At 42.3% G+C, this 16,564-nt stretch overlaps 1 protein-coding gene across 1 annotated transcript in view; it reads left to right on the top strand.

The window, feature by feature from the left end:
- Positions 1–16,564, top strand: part of LOC145360551 (mitochondrial import inner membrane translocase subunit Tim23-like) — a 41,409-nt gene that overhangs the window by 3,848 nt on the left and 20,997 nt on the right. The window contains exons 2-4 of the mRNA XM_080215826.1: positions 5,502–5,560; positions 11,583–11,676; positions 12,884–12,968. Of these exons, the coding sequence (XP_080071952.1) occupies positions 5,502–5,560; positions 11,583–11,676; positions 12,884–12,968 (238 nt within the window). The remainder of the gene's footprint in view (positions 1–5,501; positions 5,561–11,582; positions 11,677–12,883; positions 12,969–16,564) is intronic.

Here is a 16,564-nt window from a genome sequence, read left to right as displayed (position 1 = left end):
ATACCTCCATCTTTAAAAATATTCAACAATTTAACGACACAAAATGGGTGGGATCTAATTGCCATGATGGAAACATGGCTGCAGGGCGACCAAGACTGGGAACTGAATATTCAAGGATGGTACCTGGAAGGGTAGGAGGTTTTAGTTTAGTTGGACAGCATGGTCAGTGCAGGCTCGGAGGACTGAAGGGCCTGTTCTGTGCTGTAATTTTCTTTGTTCTTTGATATTTGACACTTAGGAAGGATAGGCAAAAGGGGAGAGGAGGTGTATTGCACTGATAATGTATGGAATCTGTACATTAGTGAGGGAGGATTGCGGATTGGACAACTAAATTGTGGAGCTAAGAAACAGAAAGGGCAGCGGATGTGCGGCATGGTAACACAATGGTTAGCACCGCTGCTTCACAACTCCAGGGACCTGGGTTCAGTTCCCGGCTTGGGTCATTGTCTGCGTGGAGTTTGCACGTTCTCTTCGTGTCTGTGTGGGTTTCCTCAGGGTGCTCCGGTTTCCTCCCACAGTCCAAAGATGTGTGGGTTAGGTTGATTGGCCATGCTAAATTGACCATAGATGCATAGGTTAGAGGATTAGTGGGTAAAATATGGACGCATATGGGGGTAGGGCCTGGATGGGATTGTGCTTGGTGCAGATTCGATGGGCCAAATGGCCTCTTTCTGTACTGTAGGGTTTCTGTGATATTCTATGATAAATGTTGGTAGGAGCTGCTTGTAGGTTGCCAAACAGTAGTGGTAGTGTTGGGCACAGAATTAACCAGGAGATTAGAGAAGCGTGGGTGAGATAGTAATCATAAAACTACAGAATCATTACAGTGCAGAGAAGCCCACTGAGTGGGCACCAACTCTCCGAAAGATCATCCTGCACAATTTGTGTGTAGACTGGGTGAATCTAATGAGCGCTGATGCAATGGGGACGAGTTTCTGAAGCTCGTTGCAGATGGTTTTCTAGAGCAGTACATTGAGGAACTGACGAGAACAGGCCGTTTTAAATTTTAATATTGTGTAATGAGAGGTCTATCAATAATCTTGTTGTAAAAGAACCTTTGGGGTGATAGCATAGAATTTTACATTATGTTTAAAAATGAAGTGGTTCAATCTGAAGCTAGGGTATTAAATCTGAACAGAGAGTTGGCTGAGTTGGATTGACAAAGTACATTTAAAAAGTATGATGGTATGTAGGCAGTCTTTTAAATAATACATAGTTTATAGCAACAGGTTGTACACCAAAGCACTCAGAAAAATGAGTCAATCATTAAAGGGAATTAAAGATAAAAGCAGGAAATGTGTGAAAAATTCAGCAGGCCTGGCAGCATGGGTGGAGAGAGCGGAGTCGAACGGAATCAAAACAATTTCTCTCTCCACAGATGCTACCAGGTCTGCTGAGTTTTTCACATTTTTCGCTTTTATATAGATTCCAGCAGTGTATTATTATAGAGGAAATTAAGGATTGTATAAGATTAAAAGAAAAGGCCTATAATGTTGCTGGAAATAGTGTTAAATCTCAGGATTGGGAGGATTTTGGAAAACAGCAATGGAAGACAGTAGCATATGAATGTAAACTAGCAAAGACGTAAAAAAAAAGTTTGACTAAGACAAATGTGGGTCCTTTTACAGGAGAATTTATGATGGCGGAATAGAGAAATGGCACATAAGCTAAATGTTTATTTTGTCTGTTTTTCACAGATTTAGAGATCCAAGAGACTAGGAAGAATGAGGAATTGAAGAATATTAGTATTAGTAAGAAGGTTGTATTGGAGAAATGAATGGATCCGATAAGTCCCTGGAAGTTTGTTGAAAGAGGTAGTTATGGAGATATTGAATGTATTGGTGATCATGTTCCAAAATTCTCCAGATTCTGGAACAGTCCCTGCAGTTTGGAGGCTAGCGAAAGTCACCCCATTATTTAAGGAAGGAAGGACTCTAGACCTGTTCATCTTATATCAGTGGTAGAAAAATAATGGAAACTATTCTAAAGGATGTGATAAATGAACACTTATTTATTTACAGTTTGTTTATTAATTAGTGTCACAAGTAGACTTACAGTAACACTGCAATGAAGTTATTGTGAAAATCCCCCCAAGTCACCACACTCCAGCACCTGTTCAGGTACACTGACGGAGAATTTAGCATGGCCGATGCATCTAACCAGCATGACTTTCGGACTGTGGAAGGAAACCAGAGCACCCGGAAGAAATTCAGTGGACCTGGGGAGAACATGCACACTCTGAACAGACAGTGACCCAAGCTGGGAATTGAACACCGATCCCTGACACCGTGAGGCAGCAGTGCTAACTATTGTGCCACCCTGTAATGAAATGATAATGTAGATATGTGAATGGGAAATCATGTTTGATGAACCTTTGCGGTTTTTTTCAGGATGTTACAAACAGAATTGATAGTGAAGTTGGTGGCATCATATAATTGGATTTTTAGAAGGCTTTCGATAAAGTCCCCCACAGAAAGTTAGTTGATAAAATTGAAGCATGTGGAATAGGAGGTAATATATTGGCATGAATTAAGGATTGGCCAACACAACAGAAAACAGGGTAGGAATAAACGGGTCGTTCTCACATTGGCAGCCTGTGACTAGTGAGGTATCGCAAGGATCAATAATTGGGCCCCAGCTGTTCACAGTATATGTCAATGATTTGGATTCAGGACCAAATGAAATATTTCCAAGTTTGTGGATGACGCAAAGCTAGGTGGGAGTGTGTTGAGGAAGATGTCAAGCAGTTTCAAAGGGATTTAGACAGACTTAGTAAGTGGATAAGAGCATGGCAGATGGAATATAACGTGGAAATGTGAAGTTATCCACTCTGGTGGGAGGAGCAGACCTTTTTAAAGGGTAAGAGATTAGTAAGTGGAGATGTACAGAGGGGCCTGGGTATCCTTGTCGATAAGCCGCATACAGGTGCAGCAAACATTTAGGAAGGTTAATGAAAACAGAAAATGTTGGAGAGACTCAGCAGGTCCGGCAGCATCTGTGCAGAGAGAACCAGCTAACATTTTGACTCCATGTGATCCTTCAGAACAAAGGCATTGAAGTGCGTATCAGCCATGATCATATTGAATGGCCTTCTGATCTTATATTCCCAAGAGAGAATCTTAACTATCTCCTCTTGACACTCAATGATATTACCATCACAAAATTCTCCACTATCAACATCTTGGGGATTGTCATTGATCAGAAATTGATCTGACGCAGTCATATACGGTGATGCTAAGAGCCGGTCGGAGTGTGTGAAGTAGCTCACCTCCTGACTCCCCAAAGCTGCTCTTCCACCTGCGAGTGCTTAGGGATCAGATCAGAAACCTGAAGGTATATTTATTATGAAGCTAGACCAGACCTCAACAATGTCTCCATTTTAGCAATCAATGTGAAGATGGACAGGCACAATTCGACTGACAAACTGGCGAGTTTTTTTAATCAAAACAAACTACAGAGTACAATTCTTAACAACTAATCACTATTAGTTTCAGTCGAGCAGTATTTTTCTTATCAACTTAAGGTGAATGTCTGGAACAAGCTGTCAGAGGTGGTGGTAGAGCTGGGTACAATTTTGTATTCTAAAAAGTGTTTAGACGATTACATGGGTAAGATGAGTATAGAGGGATTTGGGCCAAATGCAGGCAATTGGGATTATTTTAGGGGATTAAAAAAAGGGCAGAATGGACAAGTTGGGCCAAAGGGCCTGTTTCCATGCTGTAAACCTCTATGACTCTATAACTTCTCTGGAATTAATTAACAAAACACAGTCATACTTGCTTTGACTTAGGTTAATAGTCTTGGAGCTTTCAGAAAGATGGAGCAATATTTTTTCTGTCTGCTCCAAGCAGCAACTGCTCATTTAAAATGAAATTGTTAGAAATTGATGTGACATTGGTTTATTTTGTCAAGTCTTTCTATGCTTTGTGACCACTGATTTGCATATCATCAATTCTTATTAATGCTGCCTTCAGCTAAATCCTGAAAGCAAAGTGATGAAATGAAAATCTGATTTCCAAATGCGCGCATCTGCCCTGTTACGAAAGGATCTACCATTTGCAGCTTATTTGCTTAATGGCTATCACTGAAATATGAAGTGCATCCTTTAAGAAGATGAAGATAGTGAAGTGGTTTCTGCTGTCAATTATCTAGAATCCTCAAGTCGTAGCATGAAAACCAATAGCGCAAGTGTTAATTACAGAGCACTGCTGACGGGGTAAGTGGTGCACAGTGAGCAGTCCATCTGAACATGACTGTGCATCTCCCACGTTACAGAAGGAAATTTCCATTTGGTGCTGAGCCTGCCATCTGTCCACAGTTTTAAATGCTTTCCAGTGCAGCAATCTATTCTGACAGCTACTTCATCCCTGTTGGGTCGACTGACTGTTAAAGCTTCTTGAGTGCAGCCCTAATCCTCTAATGCTGCTTCACTTCAATAGCTGTTTGAAGCAAATAGCCGATTCCCACTAGATGGTGCCTCGAGAATTAACCAAGCTTATTTTTAACTGCACTGTATATTCTTTTCCTTTCTCCCCCATGTCAGCCTGTGCAGGCTGGTGCTTAATCCTGATTTATTTCCACTCCATGAATGCCATTTCTGACCCAGGCTGCATGTTGATGACCTGAGGTGCTTCATTCCCTGTGTGTTCAATGTGTCTCTGGTGAAATTCTTACCATGTGATGAGATTTGGAAATGACAAGACTCTTAAGTCAAGTGTGTAGTAAGGATAAAGCTCCCTTTACATTGTGTTGACAATGTATTATTACTGTTGTCTGAATTTGCCACCTCCCTCTTACTGTTTTACTGTTTATTCTTCTGATAACTGCTGTTCTTATGATCTCTGTGATGGAGATTGCCACACTAGGGATTTTTTTTTTTACTGTGGACTCTTGCTCGCTCACCAGAGTTGCTCAATATTCCTCACTCGGGTAAGTGATAGTGCAAAAGAAGAGACTATTATCCCATTGACCTGGGTTTGGCTTGTAAACACAGTAAGAAGTTTCACAACACCAGATTTAAAGTCCAGCAGGTTTATTTGGTAGTAAAAGCCACTAGCTTTTGGAGTGCTGCTCCTTCGTCAGGTGAGCGGGAGTTCTGTTCACAAACAGGGCATATAAAGACACAAACTCAATTTACAAAATGAAATTGTAAAATAAAATGAAACAAAATGGGCTTTTGCTACCAAATAAACCAGTTGGACTTTAACCTGATGTTGTGAGACTTCTTACTGTGTTTACCCCATTCGAAGTCAGCATCTCCACATCATGAGTTTGTTTGCAAGCCAAGCCCCAGAGATGGAAGGTCAATGCCACACTGCAACATCACTGAGTCCCACAGTTCCCACCGTCCTCTCTTTCCCTTTAGGCGAACACCCATTGTGACAATCTGATGGGTGGCTACGTGTGAAAGAAACAAACTAGTGCGCTGGAGGGTTGCTGTAAGATATGAAAAAGACAGAGGACGTTCCTGCGGTGTTAACTTTCACCTTTGCCTTTTACAGTAACTGGAATGAGCCCCTTGTCTCCCTATCTGAACCTTGATCCTCGATATTTGATCCAGGTGAGTGGAAAATATTTTTCTTGTTTAAAACATTCAGGGCTCCATGTAGGTAGTTGGGGCAAGGCTGGGCATAATCTTTCATGACGGAGATAAAAGACTTTCTGATGTTTTTATCAAGCCAATCATCTGGCTACACAGCATGAGGTTATGAGATTCCTCAAGAGGGTGAAGAGGAGATTTACAAGAATGGTTCGAGGATTGGGGGAACCTTACAAAATTAGTGTTGGAGAAGCTGGAGTTGTTCTTATCGGAACAAAGATTGAAGGGAGATTTGATTGAGGTGTACAAGATTGATGTGTTTGGAAAAGGTAGACAGGGAAAAGCTGTCCCAGTTAACTGATGGTACAAGGACTAGGGAACATATTTAAGATACATGGGGAATGTGAGAATAGGTTTCCTATGCAGTGAATGATACTGACCTGGAACACTGCCTCCGAGAGTGGTGGAAGTGGAGACAATCAATACTTTCAAAAGGAAATTGGATGGGCATTTGAATGAAATAAACTTGCAGGAGAATGTGATTGATTAGATTGCTATGCAGGGAGTCAGCATAAACTCAGTGGGTTGAATGGCCTTTTGTGCCCTAAATGATTGACTTTGTAACCTAAGGTATCTTGCGAGGCTATGTTGAGACAGCACTTTCCAACCCCATGACCACTACCATCCAGAAGGTCAAGGGCAACAGACAGATGCAAACACCACCACCACCTGCAAGTTCCCCTCTAAGTCAGTCACCATCCTGACTTGGAAATATATCATCGTTCTTTCACTGTTGCTGGCGCATAATCCTGGAACTCCCACCCTAACAGCACTGTGTGTGCACGTACACCTTGGAGTGCAATGGTTCTAGATAGTGGCTCACCACCATCTTCTTGAGGGTAATTAGGGATAGATAATAAATGCTGGCCTAGCCAGCAATGCCCGCATCCTGTAAATGAAGTTTTTTTTAACAAATGAAGCATTTGGCACTGCCTTTCACTGTCCTTTCAGACTTAGCTGTTATCATTGTACTTTTTGCTACATTAATTGGTGCTGATACTTTTCAAGGCTTGTCCTCTTAGAGAAGTCATAAAGTAGCAGTCTTTTTTCTCTTGTATTAGGATTGTAGGTTTGGGTAGCTTAGTGGCTTCAAGCTAGGGCCATGTGAAACTCTGACAAACCAGATCTCAAAACGCAGGCAACATGATCCTGTATTGGTAAATCCTAATCAAAGCACCCAAATCTGTCAACATTAGCAACTTGAAATATATGCGTCTTAGTAGGGGAAAGCTTTTAACTTTCATATATTGTTCTTGCTTTATAAAATGCATCAATGTAGTTATGAAAGCATGAGATTGAACAATCCTAACTCGCACTTCCAGGAGCAGAGTTTTAATCTGGCTCTGTTTGGATCTGATGTGAAGTGGGCTGTGGGGCTGTTTTAATCTGTTTTTTAATCGGGCCACAAATTATCCAGAACTCCATGGATGCGGGGATGAAAGAGTTGATGTATGAGGAGAGATTAAACAGTTTAGGCTTATACTCGCTGGAGTTCAGAAGGATGAGAGGGGATCTGATCGAGGTGTATAAAATTTTAAAAGGGATTGATAAAGTAAATGTAGACCAAATGTGAACAAGAGGTCATGGGTGTAGGCTGAGAAGCGGTAAGTTTAAAACTGAGATGACGAGGAACTACTTCTCACAGAAGGTGGTAAATTTGTGGAACTCGCTGCCCCATATCATTAAATGGTTTCAAGAAGGAGATAGATATATTTCTAATTTTAAAAATGGTATAAAGGGATGTCGGGAGGTGGATTTGAGACCAGGGAGAGATCAGCTATGATCTAATTGAATGGCGGAGCAGGCTGGAAGGGCTGAATTTTTCCTACTTCTGCTCCTGTATTCCATGTTGCTTATCAACTGATGAGAGGTACTGGTGTAGGCAGTTGTTGGGGGGTGTTGCTGTATGTTTGACATGCAAAAAGATCTTAGCCATATATCTGATCTGCAATGACTGCTCAAAAGGATTGGGAGGCGGAAGTTGGTATATGCTAAGCTTATTTCCCAGGTGTAACATGATACAACGCTTCCAAAATTAGCTGTGGGTCCATCTACACCTGAAATGTGCTCAATTCATGAGATCCATTAAAAAAAAATCACCGGCAACCTAAAACTGGTGTTAGTCTCCTTGTATACCTTGATGAAGGGCTTTGCTCCAGTTTACCCCCCTTCATTCCAGGGTGGGGGTCGAGGGAGAACGTTGGAATCCATTATTAAGGAAGATGTGTGTGTTAGGTTGATTAGCCATGCTAAACTGCCCCTTTGTGTCAGGGAGACTAGCCGGGTAAATACATACAGATATGGGGATAGGGCCTGGGTGGGATTGTTGTTGGTGCAGACTCGATGGGCTGAATTGCCGCCTCCTGCACTGTAGGGAATCCGTGAAGTAGTAGCAGGGTACTTGAATCACAATATAATCAGGCAGAGTCAACATAATTTTGTGAAAGGGAAATCATTTCACAAATTTAGTAGAGTTCTTTGAGGATGTAACAAGCAGAGTAGATAAAGGGGATCCACAAGAGGTAGTGTGTTTGGATTTCCAGAAGGCACTTAATAAGGTGCCGCGTAAAATGTTACTGCACAAAATAGCAGCTGATGGTGTTACAGTGATATATTTGCCTGGATAAGGGATTGGCTAACTAACACTTGGGGTATGTAGGTAATTTTCAGGTTGGCAAACTGAGTAGTGGGATGCCACAGGGATAAGTCAACTATTTACCATCTAAATGACTTGGATGAAAGGGGCAGACTATAGTGTAGTCGGGTTTGCTGATGATACAAGGTAGGTAGGAAAGTAAGTTGTAAGGAGAACACAATTTGCAAAGGTTAAGTAAGTGGACAGAAATTTGGCAGATGGAGTACAATGTGGGCAAATACGAGGTTAGAACTTTGATAGGAAGCATAGAAAAGCAAAATAATTTTTTTAATTGGAACGAGTCTACCAAATGCTGCAGTGCAGATAAATCTGGTGCTATTATACATGAATCACAAAAGATTAGTGCACTGATGCAGCAAGTAATTAGACAAGTAGAATGTTGGCCTTCGTTACAAGAAGGAGATAAGAAAGTCTTGTTACAACAAGCCTTGCTGCACCTGGAGTACTGTGTACAGTTTTGGTCTCTTTATTTAAGGTGATATACCTGCATTGAAGGCACTTCAGGGAAGGTTCACTAGGCTGATTCCTGAGGTGAACTGGTTTGTCTTATGAGGAAGGTTTGAGCAGATTGAGCCATAAGTTGTTGTAGTCTGGAAGAATGAGAGGTGATCTTCTTGACACTTATAAAATTAAGGGGACTTGACAGGGTAGATGCTGAGGAGGTGTCACCCCTCGTGGCGACATCTAGACACCCCAAAATAAGATGGAGATGAGGAATTTCTTTAAGGGTGTTGGTCTTTGGAGTTCTCTGCCTCAGTGAGCAGGGGAGGCTGTATCATTCTGTATATTCAAGGCTGAGTTATATCGAATTTTGGTCTGCAAGGGAGTCTATGGCTATTTGGGACAGGCAGGAAGTGGCGTTGAGGCCCCAATCAGATCAGCCAGTGGAGCCTGGTTGATTGGCCAATAGGCTTTCCTCCTCTTTCTCATGTTCTTACGTTCAGTAAGATGTTTTTGATAAGAGAGGGGATTAAGGGTTATGGGGAGAGGGCGGGAATGTGGAACTGAGCCACGACAGATCAGCCATGATCTTATTGAATGGCGGGGCAGGCTCGAAGGGCTAGATGGCCTACTCCTGCTCCTATTTCTTATGTTCTTATGTCCCAGGAATGGCCGAATCTCCCACAGCATTCCAACTATTTTACCCTTCATTTGGGGTTGTCTCTAATTATGGAATCCTCCTAGCAAAATGTAATTTTTCTCTCTCTCTCTCTCTCTCTCTCACACACACACACACACACACACACACACACACACACACACACACACGTCTGGCAGCATCAATGAAGAGGGAAACAGTTAATGTTTCATGCCTATGTCACTCTCTCGAGGAAGTCATGCAAACTCGCAAGGTTAATTCTGTTTCTCTCTCCACAGACCTACTGAGTTTATCTAGCATTTTTTTGTTTGAGATTTCAATCAACTGCTGAATATCATTTCAGTTGGATTTCCTAATTTATTGTTATTCCATCCTTTTGCCTGTATAGACCAAGGTTGCTTCTTTAGGCCAGAGTGCCAGGGAGATTAGTGTTCCACCTTTGGTCCCTGCACCTGCTCTTGTTTGATGTATTGGGTGGGATGAGTAAGGGGCTGTTCGATGTTCAGAAGAACCTGATGTCCTAGTGGAGTCCGGCCCCCCCAAATCCAATTGGTGACGTTGCTGGAGGTTTGATCGCGCAGTGCCAGATCACACGACCTCTACCCATTCTTGAATTTATAGTTTAGTGGTTGGGATGCCTGTATTGGGGAATCTCTATTTGCAGCTTGGCCCCAGCAGCTATTGTGAAATGTTCCTCGAGCCATGAGGCCCGTTATCAGAAAATTGCTACAGTGCAGAAGGAGGCCGTTCAGCCCATCGTGTCTACACTGGCTCTCTGACTGCGAACTGATGCAGGCGTGAGGAGAAGCAGGGGGAAAAGCAAAACTAATTGCTCAGCAATCTTAATCTCTGGCTCCTATTATAGTCTCCCAAACTGCTTTCTCCCACAGGTCTTTTCTGGCTTTTGTGTCATTAAAATCTCTTTACCCAACCTCCAGAGCGACAGAGAAACTCCCTCTGGTAAAGCTGTGTTAATACTCATTTCCAATGATAGTGTTTCTCTGCCACTGTGCATATTGGGTAGAAATATTTTCCATTAACTAAAAGCCATTTTCTTCCCTTGCCCACTTCCCCCAAAACGCTTACCTACCTGCCCAATACAGTTTTAGTCTGTAACTGGACTTAGCTTATTGAAGGTTGTCCATTAGTTGCAATTTGTAAGTGTCTAAGAAGCAATTTGTTTCTATTTTGATGTAGATTATTTCTGAATGGCAGTAAGAATCTGTTTTGCAAATGTCCATTTTGACAGGATTCACTGCACAGTGAACATATATTGCCATCTTGTGTCTGAAAATCAGAACTGCAACTTGTGGCTATTGGATCCGTTTTTGGATTAAAAGGGGATGACTGTTCGTCAGTTTTCAGGTTGAGGGATGACTATGGGGTGCAATTCATCCCTAGTTAACTGTTCCACCAAAGGCATTCAAGTATATTTTTAATTAAGCTCAATATTGTATATCCCTCCCCTTAACTGCTAAATTGTGCTCCATAACTTTTAATCAGTTTTAAATCTTATTAATTTTCACAGCTTTTAAAGCAACAATAATCTTTATTTTACCAAGACATTTCACAGTTTATTTTATTGTATTTTATACCTGATATTTTATATACCACACAAGGTCCCCTATTCTGCTCTTGTTAACAACTTTTTTCAGATCATACAGCTTGTGTTTCTCTCACCTTTGTAATTTTAAGTTCCTTGTTGTTTGAGATTGGGTCATGCTATTCCTGTACCCTTTTTAAAAAAGAATGGTCTGTCCAGTGCAGCATAAAGCCTTAACCCACTTCTGTAAATTTACTCCTTCTCTAACAGCACTCCATTAGCTCGTTTTAAGTTGCTTTGACATATGCTATTGTTGCTAATTTTCAAGTCTCCCTAACCCTAAGCATTGTATTTTATTTTGATTGATGTGTAATACTTCACCATATTCTACTTCATTAGTCATGTCCATCCCCTGATAAACAAGATAAATCACTTCATAAATGCATTTTCATTTCTGTAACCAATTTTCTGTTAGCAGAAACCTTCACCGTGATTTTGGTGTCTTAATGCATAACGACGCTCTGGTATATTGACAGAGGTAATGGGAAGAATCTGTGGCATTTTTAACAGCTCTGGTTACTCTGGAAAGGTTTGAGAGTGGGGTCTTACAATTTGTCTGAATTTTGAGATCAAATTGCACCATAAAGTCTACAGATTCTCACCTTTGTTCTGCTTCTTGTTACAGGACACAGAAGAGTTTATATTACCAACTGGAGCCAATAAGACTCGCGGAAGATTTGAGCTAGCATTCTTTACAATTGGTGGCTGCTGTATGACTGGTACGTTTGGTGGTTTTGTTATTAGATCAGTCATTGCTGTTGAATAAGACCTTAATTAAGGTCTCTCGGCTAATGCTAGTGGACTCAAAACTAGCACGTGGCTGAGTCCTGTCTGCAAGTTGTAAGTGAGATTCCAGAGATGGGGTGAAGTAGCAATGATGCAGATATAGAAGAAAAGAGAGCTTCTTAAAACCAGGCAGAACTGGATCGAGTTCAAACAAAAACATAGCATCAAATCTGGGAATTTTGTGGAACTGTGAGAGAGTTTTGTCTTCCCATAAGCTGTGTTACCCTCACCTGGGAATGCATGGCAGCTCTTTACTTCACTGTGTTATACTATATCACCTAACCTCTTGCCTTTCCAGAAAAAGCAGTAACCTGTACAGGTACATGATTCATTCCATTCTTGCTGCAGGGTTGGCAGAAAAGGAAAGGTCTAGTAAATGGATGGAAGTGTTTGCAGTTCCAGGTGAATGTCAGAGATCTGCATTATTCACGGTTACGTGTCGGTGTGTGTGCTTAATCCTGGACCAGCAGACGGGCACCGCAACAGCTCAGTGACTAGCACTGCTAGCTGTGCAGATACATGGATTTGGGCCTCTGTGGGAGTTTGCGCATTCTCCCTGTGGTTGTGTGGGTTTCCTCCGGGCGCTCCGGTTTCCTCCCACACCCCAAAGATGTGCTATTAGGCTGATTGGTATACCAAATTGACACTATTCTCCCCTGAATCTGGCTAAGTTAGGGGTTCCACTCACATACACACAGGGCAGGGTAGGTGTAGGAGGATGCGGCGGCGCGGGCTCGTTGGGCCGAAGGGCCTGTTTCCCGTGCTGGGTTGTTCTTTGTTCTAATCTTGCATTTAGTTTAATCCAAATCCAGTTTCCAGTGACAGTCGCATCATAGTGCAGAGTAGCTCCTGATGTTTTGAGTTGGTAGGTTCACAAACAGAGCTGTTGCCATTGATGTGGAGATGGTTGCATTAGTGGTCTAATGAATGGGTGCTCTTCACTGAATCTGATGATGTTTAATTGCGAGCATAAAGAGGATTTCATACCCCAGTAACTCGCTTTCAGCATACAGACTTAACTCCTTTGTGCATTTAGTACCAGCTCTAGAATGTTTATCTGGGGAATGGAGTTTGACACTGGCTTATAAACCTGGATGTTGCGTCTGTGTAATCGTTAAAAGTTCTTCTCTGTTTCATCAGGTGCTGCTATTGGTGCGGTAAATGGCCTCCGTCTGGGACTGAAGGAGACTCGTGATATGGCTTGGTCAAAACCCAGAAATGTTCAGTGAGTACCCATTCACATGAGACTATCTGTCTGTGGAACTGTAATGGATAAGGGAGGTCTGCAAAGGTGTGGACTGTAGAATTCCAACAACACTCAAGAAGCTAAATACCATCCAGCGCAAAGCTGCCCCTTGACTGCTACCCCTAGCACAAAAGCTCATTCCCTTCCCCACTGACGAACAGTAGCAGCAGTGTGTACAATCTACAAGATGCGCTGCAGGAAGTCACTAAGATTCCTTAGTTGGCACCTTCCAAACCTAGAAGGACAAGGTCAATACATACCTGGGAGAACCATCACCTAGAGGTTCCGCTCTGAGCACCTCGCTTTCCTGACTTGGAAACGTATTGCTATTCCTGCACTGTCGCTGAGTGTAAATCCTGCAGTTCTCTCTCTACAAGCACTGTGAGTGTACCTACACCTGGACTGCAGCGGCTCAAAAATGAATGATGACCAACCAGCAATGCCCATATTTTGTAAATGAATTTTCAAAAAGCAATTCACTGCAACCATTGTATTTGGCCTACTCCAGCTCCTAGTTTCTATATAGCTGTATGTAAAACTAACTCGATGCAGAATTTGCAATACCTAGAGGAAGTTTGAAACCCTTACGTCATTTCTCAAATTTCCATTTCTGGAATAAAAATTTGTTCGTCAGTTGGAGTTAAATTCAGAAATTGTTCTGGATATTCATAGAATCCCCACAGTGCAGAGGAAGCCATTTGGCCCATTGAATCTGGGCCAGCTCTCTAACAGAGTATCTTATCCAGGCTCATCTCTTGCCCCATTCTCTTAACCATATGCATTTGCTCTGCTAATCCCCTAACCTATAATTCTTGGAACAATGAGGAGCAATTTGGAAGACCAGTCCACCTAACCGGCACAGCTTTGGACTGTGGGAGGAAACCAGAGCACCTGGAGGAAACCCACGCAGACACAAGGAGGACATGCAGACTCCAGTCATCAAGGCTGGACTCAAACCTGGGTCCCTGGCACTCCTTGCTTTGGCACCCAACTGTCATATAGCTGGGATGATTGGTTTATTTAAAAACGGTATCTGCTGCATTCCCCACTTGTGCCATTCAGCTTCTTTGGCAAGAGAGTAAGCAGCCTGTTCCCAAGTGAAAGTGTCCCTAGCTGCTAACCCTGGAAAGTGCCATTTTGGTTTAATTTCACCATGTTTATGTGGTGGCATTTTAGCAGGTGTGGAGTCTGGGATCCCTTGGGGCCTCTGTAAAAAGAAATGAAACAAAGTCCTGCATTTTGTACCCTTGATTTTCTCTTGGAATTTTTCTGACTCTTGGCAAAATCAAAATAAACTGCATTTAGCAGTTGGTGGAACGAAGGGGCAGCTGCTGAATTGTGTTCAACCACAAGATGGTGATATAGATTTAATCAGCAAATGACAGAGGGACTATTCTGTCTGCCTCTGTGGAATTGAGAAGGACAGTGTGCCCTCTGCACCATGTGAATGCCTTGCAAGGACACACACTCCACAAGCTAAGCGCAGGTATTTGTGAGACAAGAGTGAGCAATCATCACATCATTGGAACAAGAGCCTCATGCTGTGGAGCGCAATTGTATGTTTATCTGGTACCTCCATCTGCTCCCTCATGTAACATGTCTGTCCTGATAAATATGATCATAAGTGCACACTCATCCTCCCTTTCTCAACCTCCGCCTAGTAACAGTGCAAACTTAAGTTGCATTAATTTGGGCAATTAAGAACACAAGTCACCTTTATCAACATTTTTTTTTAAAATTGCTATGTATACAGCATTTTAACATCCATGGAGTGTCCCAAGTATTACACAGCTGTTGACTTACTTCCATAATCCATTGCCGCAAAAGCCAAAGAGATAACTAGGCATTTAATGTTGGCTGAAAGAGTTATGTTGACCGAGATGAGAAGAACTCTTCCAGAGGTGCCATGGGATCTGTAATGTCCACTTAACCAACGGGCAAGCCTGTCCTCTGCTTAATATCTCAATGAAAAAGATGATATCTGTTTTGGGGTATCAGAGTGGTTAGCACTGCTGCCTCACAGCGCCAGGGATCTGGGTTCGATTCCACTGTGTGGAGTTTGCACATTCTCCCTGTGTCTGCGTGGGTTTCCTCCCACAGTCTGAAAGGTATGCAGGTTAGGTGCATTGACCCGAAGAGGTCCTAGCGTGTGGCAACTAGGGGAATTTCACAGTAACTTCATTGCAATGCTAATGTAAGCCTTACTTGTGACTAATAAAAAAATTTTACTTTATAAAATCTTTGGCAATGTAGCACACACTTGCTACTGAATAATATAGTCTAGGTTGTGATGCACATTCTTTTGAAACCACAGCCTTACAACTCTGAGGCATGTATGTGTGTATTTGCTTTTCTAGTGTTTAATTACATTCTTTGAATATTTTTTAAAAGTTCCTTGTTGCTCCTATTGCTCACCACTATTGCCTGACATGGATACTGAGCCCTGCTTTTCCATGTTGTAAAATAACTCATTGTTCCTGTTCATTTCTTAACAGGTTGTGTATAAGACCAGTAATTAAGATGATTAGCCATTGTTTTACTACAGCTTGTGTCTATTCCAGTTCAAGACTAAACTGAGATCCTACATGATATACCATTCTGGTATCTCCATAAGGAAGCAGAGAGTGATAGTGAGCTTGTTTGTATTTAATATCCTGTGGGCCAGTAATGAAGCTGACGCGGTGAGCTGTTTGTCTGCTGGCCCTCTTACATGCCTTGTGCTGAAGGGGTGAAGCTGTGTGTATTGTGGCTGTGTCTCAAACTGAGAACAATAAACATGAGGAAGGAGCAAATTGAATTTTGAAAACTTTATTTTTTGTCCAAAGCAGAAGGAAGTTGTGGCAGGACTTGTTTTCACCCCCAGACCTTGTGTTCTTGCCATGTTGCTGAATTGGCAGTTTCTTGTCAGTTGGATCTACATTTGATCACTGACAGGGTTGGCACATGATGTTTAAATCATCTTTTAATCTTAAAAAATTACATTAACTTTGCTGATTCCAAATGCTGAGACCTGGGGGAAAGGTTTGTCCTGACAGACCACTTACAACAGACTTGGAAATGTAGTAAACAGTGAGCACAGTGGTATAGTGGTTAGCACTGCTGTCTCACAGCGCCAGGGACCTGGGTTCAATTCCAGCCTTGGGGCACTGTGCAGAGTCTGAACGTTCTCCGTGTCTGCGTGGGTTTCCTCTCACATTGATGTATGGCTTAGGTGGATTGATGTGGATGTGCCGGCGTTGGACTGGGGTAAACACAGTAAAAAGTCTGACAACACCAGGTTTTAGTCCAACCGATTTATTTGATAGTAAACTCACAAGCTTTCGAGGGGACTCCCTCTTCGTCAGGTGAATGGAGAGTTCTGGCCTCGGACAGAGCATATAAAGCACAGACAGTTTAGAGATTACTGATTAGAATGCAAATCTTTACACCTAACCTGCTGTTCAAGTCCTAAAGTGGCCGACAATGTGTGTGGAAGGAGCACTGATCACAGGTTAAAGAGATGTGTATTGTCTCCAGACAGCACAGTGAGTGAGGTTTTGCAAACCCAGGCAAGCCACGGGGGTTACAGATAGTGC

Source organism: Carcharhinus amblyrhynchos, chromosome 31, assembly GCF_965287045.1.
Source record: "Carcharhinus amblyrhynchos chromosome 31, sCarAmb.v2.hapA, whole genome shotgun sequence".
NCBI classification, from domain to species: domain Eukaryota; kingdom Metazoa; phylum Chordata; class Chondrichthyes; order Carcharhiniformes; family Carcharhinidae; genus Carcharhinus; species Carcharhinus amblyrhynchos.
Note: the sequence above shows the minus strand (reverse complement) of the source record. Positions and strands in the feature narration are given on the sequence as shown.